This window comes from Nestor notabilis, unplaced genomic scaffold (genome assembly GCF_000696875.1).
Source record: "Nestor notabilis isolate BGI_N333 unplaced genomic scaffold, ASM69687v1 Scaffold19805, whole genome shotgun sequence".
In the NCBI taxonomy this organism is placed as follows: Eukaryota; Metazoa; Chordata; class Aves; order Psittaciformes; family Psittacidae; genus Nestor; species Nestor notabilis.
In genome coordinates, this window is record NW_009930833.1 from 703 (window position 1) to 8947 (window position 8245).

Below are 8245 nucleotides of genomic sequence, written 5' to 3' on the forward strand. Positions count from 1 at the left end.
ACGCACCAAGGTGAGCTACAACGCTCATGCGGAGAGCTCTGGGACACAGCAGGACTCCTCCTGGGTATACCAGAAGATTCAGAACAATGGGGAGGTCTGTAAGAGAAAGGATCTTAGAAGTGGTGCTGCTAAGGTCAGCTGGAATATTCACTTCCAAAAACTCCCGAGAAACCGACTAGATTGAGCCAACACACACCAATTGAAGCATTTTATATAAGTATCATTTTCCTGTATTTTAATTCAAACTTTGCACATAGAACAAAAGAATGAAACAATTTCATTTTTCAAATCAAAATCAACTTGAAAAGAAGCACCTGAACAGGATCACATTTAGTTTATAGTATTCTCTTCTCCATGTTTGACCCTGCTTTGTAACCAACGGGCTTTTACTCAGTTCCCTTTGAGACGAGCAGCTGTACCTGCACGGGATGCAGAGGAATCGTGCCCCTGGGACAGAGCAGGCAGGAATGTGGCACATGGCCCTGTGGTGCCCTCACAGGTACCTGCTCTCCTGCAGCACCAGAGCGTGCTCACCCTGGTCACTGCAGCCAGCACGGGCACACCAGAGCTCCGGGGAGCTGGAACCGAGATACATGCCCTGTTCCAGAGCACACAGCAAGGAGCCAGGGAAGGAAAACGGAACACGAGTAGATGTACAGACAGGTCCAGACAAGCCAGGTAGCAAATGGGAGCTGATAGTCATAGAACCAATATGGTGAGAGCAAAGGTGACCCCAAAGTGACAGGAAAAGCTGATGGCACCAGTTTTCTTTATGCTGCAGTGCGTACGCTCTCAACCAGGTCCTGGAGCTTAAATCTGTGCCTGAACAGCAGGACTGGCAACGAGAGAATCAGAAGCGTGGCAGCAGCGTTCAGCGTGCAATGTTCTCTCCAGTTCAGTCACTCCAGCTCCACTGCCTGCTCCGAGCTGCTCTGGAGACCCGGCAGGAATTGCTCCCATCTCAGTGCACGTAGGGCAGGACACGCTGCTGCTGGCTTGTGTACAGAAAGGAAACACCTCAAGCTACAAGAGTGACAAGCACATCACTAGTTTACAGGTAGGATACAAAACACCTCTAAGATTCGCATTGCATGGATGGTCTAACTGAAAATACAAAACAAAAGCTGCTTATGTTGCTATCAGGAGCTTACAGGGAAATACGGAATCATAACACATACCATAAGGTGAATGCTTCTCCCAGACTCTCAAATAAAACAAAACACTCATTTGGGAATTTGCACCTGCTGAGTTTCAACTGGGCTGCTTCAAGGAAAGAGAAAACAAGACATGGAGCACACCGAGACCAGCTGTTCCCAACAGGCCTCTCCACGGGTTTACAACGTGTTGAGCTACTTGCACTGAGCACTGTCAAGTTTAGTGTTAAAATAAACAGCGACCTGCCTGATGCAGGTTTAACACGAGCCAGGCGGACTGAGCCTGACTGCCCAGCACTGTCTAAGGGTCTGCACCTTTTCAGGATTGAAAGGTCCACCAGAAAACCTGAGATAATGGCACGTGGCTGGCTGAGAGGACACGCAGAATGTCACAGGCCAAAGGCGAGGAGCATTGCTTCAGACAGGACGAGAGGCAAGAGCTTCCTGTAAACTTGAGCAGAGAAAAACTGAAAGGTGATTTCAATTTCAAGAGATCAGCTGCTGGACAGATATTCTGAATTGGGCAGGACTCACTGAACAACATCACTATACATTTCCAAATCCAAGACACAAGACTACTGCAGTGATGTAGGGTCCAAACCAGCATCTGAGCATCTCTCCTCCCCATCAGGGCAGGGAGGTCTCTTTGGTTCTCTCTCTCCCAAGGCCAGAGTTGTTGCTTCACCCACTCACCCGGCAGCACAATGCAGCTCGGGAGGGTTTGTCAGTCACACGGGTGAGTGTCACTGCAGCTGCTGCTGCAGGACTCTGGAGCACAGCATGCAGGGTCAGGAAATGCTCCAACACTGCAGCACTGGGGGGAGGACAGGAGCAGCGAGGTGCAGGGTGGGAGGGGAACAACTAACGTGGCATGAAAGGGAGTGGGAGGCAGCACAGTGGTGTTCATCTGCTCCAAACATGCTACATGGAGTACCAACCCAGAGCATCTGGTGTGGAAAACAAGGGCAAAGCAGGGAGCAAAGCAGGGCATCTTTGGGTTAAAATAATAATGAAAACGTTAGTTTTGCTACCAAAGAGTCAAACCTGAAACCAAAGGGCCACAGAATATGGCTTTACTGAGCATCAGTTTGCATACTGCTTAAAGTTTATTCTTAAAAAAACAGCTTCTGAAAGTCTCAGTCACAACCAAGTCACGAAATTAAGTCTAACTGAAAGATTATGAAAATATCTGGTTTTGTTCAAACCATGTAAAAAATCCTCAATAATACATCGTCATATTTTCTTTTTAAAACTAAACTGGAAGATCAACTCTCAGCAGATTTAAGTGTATTACACACGATACTTTGTGAATTAAGATTTATTGATTTCCATTGTATTTGCTTTAAATATGGTTGAAGCTGACTGCAGAAAAGGGATGGTGAAGTTTTTAAGTTAAAAGTAAACTAATGGTGAAAGAACATCACCTCTGGCTTCCCTCAACGCCTCGTTTATCAGGTTTTATTAATAAGTTCCAGGACTGTCACATCCAGGGATGTCGGAGGCCTCTCCCAGCAGTGTCCTTTGCTTTGTGTCATTTTCCTGTGCCAGAGGTGAGCGTGCTTTCAAAAATACTGCCACTTGCCCAGCACCGTGTCTTTGATTGCATCAACATATTGAGTTGGTACCCAATAGACCCAGTAGTAAGACGCTTCTGTTGGGCCCAGCTGAAATGCCTGTGAAGTCAAAAATGACAACGTTTACAAAGAGGAAACAAACAGCTCCTACCAGCGGGCAGGTACAGCCCGACCACCACGGACTCAGCCGGGTCTGCGGCACCCACCATCTCCTACAATCACTTGGTGCACGCTCCTGTTACTTGGAAAGCAAAAGAAAAAGCTTCCTCAGAGAAATGAGAACTGCAAAGTACCAGTTAAAGCGAGGAGCTCTTCCCTCTTATGATACCACAGCAGCAGCAAAAGCTCTTGGCCGGTTTCAAGAACATGAGGAAATTATTTTGGAAGACAGAATCTGCAGCGTAAGTCCAAGTCTCTAAAGAACTGACTGGAAGGCACAGAGTTGAGAAGCCAAACAAGAACGAAAGACAATGACCATGTTTCCAGAGTCATAAGATCTAATGGAATTTTACATTCAGACATAACGTCCTGTTCTCAACTTATGTCTGTGTCCACAGTTGAGGAGCACCATGGCAGACAATAACCCCTACCCTTGCCTTAGGGCAAGAGTGTATTGTAGCATACTCTGAAGAGGGCATTTTCTTACATGGGTGATCAAAACCCCAGTATTTGGACAAAGCCCAGACCAGCACCCTCCTGCAGACAATGATTTTAGGGTATAACATCTCCCCCTTCTTCCCCTGAAGGAAACAGACTTATATAAAGGAACTTATTTCAGCATTAAAAGTTATTACTGTACTTTGGAAAGCAAGAGCTAGAAAAAACCCCCCATAGATTAAAAGAAACAGCCCAGAATTCAGAGGAATTAGCAGAGGTTTCTTCTTAAATGTGCTACTTTTCTAGACCCTGAACCAGATTTCCAGAAAATCACATATGGGAAAAATATACAGCATCAAATCACTATTTGTTTGTTTAACCTCCAGCAAGGCCTGTTCTTTATGAAAATGTGTCATTCATGTAACTGCCAACAGAAACCAGAAATAAACTAAATACAGGGAAATACCAGTAAGAAATCAGGAGCTATGTTGTGAGCACTTTTCTGCTAACACTGTCAGCAGACAGGAGACAGGAGACAATGCTCAAGCCCTTCATGTCTGTGTGAAACCAGCCCAGGTTTCCACACAGCAGCAGATAACCACCATGCCACCCAAAATATTTACGCTGACAGCACACCATGTCCACATTCCCATCTTCACACCACAGGAGGCTGCTATCGCTACCCACCTCCAACTTGCTCTGTTTTAAAAGCCCTGCTTCATGTATTCGAATGAAGTAAATTAGACTGGATATATTAAAGGAGAGGCATTACTTACCATCATGTGATAATCCTCATGTCCTTCAATAGGTTCACTCACCACATTTTTAATGGACCCCATGGGTAACTTTTCTGTTCTCTCTACATTAAAATTGATCAAAGTATTATTTCTGACATATGATGCAGTAGTAGTTCATATTAATTTCAAATACCACCTCTATTACCTCCAAAAGCTCCTCATATCAGCAGTCTCCTCTGGGTGAACTTTGGATACCTGCTGCTGAGAAGCCCATTGTCCACATCACCACATATCCCCCAGGAATCCAAAACTGGATCCCACAGTTCCTTACATTTTAGGTCTCTGCATCACATGTAGTACTTCAGTGTACCTGATTCAAGCCTAAACTGAGTGATGGGGACACCCTGGCTTTATTTAATGCTTCCCCATAAGGAACTCCATTTGGACCATCAGGATTACTCACCATAGTAAAGGCTGGTCCAGCTGTAAGAATATTCAGGACTGATTACCAAGGGTAGCTCTAAGCTCTACAGGTAGGTACTAAGCTCTGCTGCAATGACAAGGCTGGAAGCTGAACAAAGACAGGCTAAAGAGCCCTTTGAAAGCCTTCTCCTGGTTTTACCCTCAGGCATTGTTCAACTCTTACTATAAAAGCACAGGGAAGGAAATACAAGTAAATAGGGAAAGCAAGAAAGCGAAACTGAAGATAAAGATGCCTATAATTACATGACAAAGTCATGTCAACCAGAGGTACCCAACAAGAAATGACAAAGAATACGGTTCATGGCAGACTTCTCTCAGTTGTGTCCTCACTTCTCTATGACTTACTCCAAGACCCTTCCTTTCAGTTCTAGCTTTCAGTGTCCACCTAAAATTACTGAGCTGACTCTGATCTACCCAACTTAGACTCACAGTGTTCATTCATTGAGGAAAATCTTACTTTGTCCTCACTTAGCATCCCACAAATCAACTCTCCGCACAGTACCTCAACAACAGACACATCCACATGATCAACACCTCTGACACAGAGCAACCGAGAAACATCTGCCTCTGCCAAACCTCAGAGTGCACAAACCCTGCACAAAGCGACCGGTGAAGCACAGGGAGGCTGCGTGCAGGAAGAATCAATTTCAACTTCCCAGGACCAGCAAGTGACAAAGAGTGTTAACACCCAGCTGGTTTATTCCAGCCCTTATGTGCTGGTGTCTGCCACGAATTTCCCAGAGCAGGAAGGAGCTTTCCCAACAGCAGCCAGCAATTACAACCATTCCCTAGAGGGAGCAAGCTGCTGCTAATTTGGGGAAGTAGGGAAACAGGTTACATGAAAGGCAGATGACTACAAGAAGAATCAAATTTCACAGCTTAAGAAACACTGATCTAGAACACTTCAGAAATACTAAACTTGAAACTCATCCAGAAGGTGAAGGGAATGATCTAAATACTAAGCATGTGTTCAGAACACATTGTCAGTGATGGAAGTACCCGACTGCCCGACCTTTAGAGGCAGAAAAGCCCCCCCAGTGTCTTGCTCCACCACTCAGCCCAGAAGAAAAAAATCACTGCAGCTGGTACCAACGGAAGTTTTAAAGCCACAAAAGTCTTCCCAAACAAGTCTGTCCTACAAAGGAAAGGTCAAAACCTTCAGAGATTTCTGCTTACTCTGGAGGTGCCATCCAAAGCCACTACTACCATCCAACCAGGTTACTTTAGCGGGACAGTGAGCAAGCACTTGTCTTCCTCTTGCTCATCACCCTAATACTGCCCATCCTGGTCTAACTACAGGAGCAGAGCTTCCCTTGGAGGCCGGGGCTACCCGAGACATCCTCAGCCATGCACGTTGCAGCACAGCACGCTCAGCTCCTCCTGGCACCACTCAAGACAGTAAACTGATTCCTCTGCACAGCAGCACAGGCCAGAGACTCCGCACTTGTGCATCACTGAAACGAGACACCCAGCTAATTTTGGTTGGAAGGACAGATACTGACAGAGATGCCAGCACTCCAAGTTTAATCCCAGTTCTAAGATTCCCTTTCGAGCCTTAGCCAAGCCATTGAGCCTCTGTGGGATGCTGGCACCAAACCAATGTTTAAGAAGTGCTTTTGAGATAGGCCAGAAATGCCAAATACTGTAATGCGAGTTTGCAGCCATGAACAGCAGATTGGAGCATTCCTCCACCGGCACAACTGAACTCAGGTTTTTCCAAGAACACAAATGAAATATCAAGTAATAGTCAATGATCTGGGCAAATGGCATCTGAGAAGAGGAAGCAAAACTTAACCTTGAAGTACTGCAACACCAACATTATTCTCTAAGCACAATTTAGTCACACCAGGAGCTATTTCAGGGCCACACAACTTGCTTCTAGCCCCATTACCCACTATTCATCTCAGGGCTTTAGAGCTGCTCACCTTTTGTACCAATCCATAGCTGGTCTTGCTCAAGTTTAAAGGTCAATCTGACTTTCCCTCCAGACTTGTTGTACATGCCAGATAATGGCACTGTTGGCAGGCGCTCCTACAGAGGAGGAACACAGTAAGTCAGGGTGAAAGACCTGAACAGAAAAAGCTACATTCTCTTCACTTCTTAAGCATCAGGATGATCCATCTTTCCAGTTTCCTGCTAAGACAGTGAAGAACGACTGAACCAGCAAAGAAAGGTCCCAAACCACAAAAGAAGTCTCTTTCCTGATGATAACAATGTCTCAAGCACTTATCTACTTACCTGAACACCTTTAACGGAAGGCATCACATCATCAGGTTTGCCTTTATCCAATACTTTTCTGTGTTGCTGCAACATAAAAGCAGAAGTTAGAATTTACAGAGACTCAGCAGAGCTTCCAGCAGCCCCCTTGACCATATCCCGCCAGCACAAAGACACAGTTATGGACTACTCACAGTCACTTATCATCACACAGGAAATGGTTAATTTTTAAAGTTAACTGAGCACTTTCTGGGACGGTCTAAAGAAATTCTACAAATGAACAGAGCACCACTATGAGGCAAAGGGTAACACCCCTTCTACAATATACATATTCTAATATATCTATCTATAAAAAAATTAAAGTCCCCCTTTAATATCAGACATGCTGAATCACATAGTTGGCATTTAGCAAGACAGTCTTAACAGTCAAGTGTTACATCCAGTGAATGGCAGAACCCCCCATGTGTGATAGTGCAACATACTGCAACACAGCAACAAACCAGAAGAGATTAGAGCAGTAGTAACTGAGAAAACCATGCTCAGAGCTTGTCAGTTGCCGAGTACCTTTAAGCAATGATGGAACTTAGAGTGAACGTGAACTATGATAAATTACAGAAAAACAAAAGCACGTTTCACGAAGGTTGCAGTTCAAGGATGAGTTACCCAAGTTTAAATCACGTTTATGTGGGGGAAGGCTAATGCCTCAAGCTGAAAACCATTCCTCAGCCCCACAAGTGCAGCACTGCACCAGAGCGAGCCCCCTGCACGGCTCTGGCCCTCCTGCTCGGAGGCAGCACTTCAAGGCACGAGAGGAGCATTGAGCATCTGCGTTCCCTTCAGTGCTGGGACAGCTGAAGGAGCTGCTCTCTTGGTGTTCATTTTAAAGGCAGTTTTTGGAGAACAAGTTCTTTTACACCAATAAAAGTTGGTCAGGTTTTAGGCAGAACTCATCTAGACTGTGTCTGATTTAACAACCACAAAATATTTCTGTTATTTACCATTTCTTATCCGAAATGCTGAGCTGAGCCTGGCACCAGCACAAGTGGTATCTCGCAGAGCTCTGCTAGCCTAAACATTCCTCTGTTGCTAGAACTCCTCGGCCTTGAGCCCTATCACTCAGCTATGAGAAACGAACCCCAGCCTGCTCTGGGAAGGAACAGGACCCAAAGATGACCACAAAAGAGCCTCGCAAAGCCCACAGCCCCCCTCCCCCCGCCGGGAATTAGCGAGACATTAACAACCTTTTGTCTGCAAAGTGGCTCCTTTTTATTTTCTTCCGCTTTGACCTCCTGTTGAGCAGCTTCTTTGGGTGTATTGACCGCCAAAACGTCGTTGATGGTGGAGCCGACCACCATGATTTTCGCTCCGTTTGTTACTTTGATTTCCCGCAGCGTCTTCTCCTCCGGTAGAAGTCCCTTGAACATAACTTTCTGCATGGCAGGGGGGAGGCCTAAGAGGCAAGAACAGCGGTTACGAGCCGGCC

The 8245-nt window shown here is 45.7% G+C and overlaps 1 protein-coding gene across 1 annotated transcript; it reads right to left on the reverse strand.

The window, feature by feature from the left end:
* Positions 1–2180: 2180 nt before the first annotated feature.
* UBFD1 (ubiquitin family domain containing 1) lies at positions 2181–8207 on the reverse strand (the record flags this gene model as incomplete). Its single annotated transcript, XM_010015611.1, has 5 exons — positions 2181–2827; positions 4102–4184; positions 6471–6576; positions 6784–6849; positions 8004–8207. Coding segments are annotated over 5 exons (570 nt in total), but the record flags the coding sequence as incomplete, so codon positions are not given.
* Positions 8208–8245: the final 38 nt, after the last annotated feature.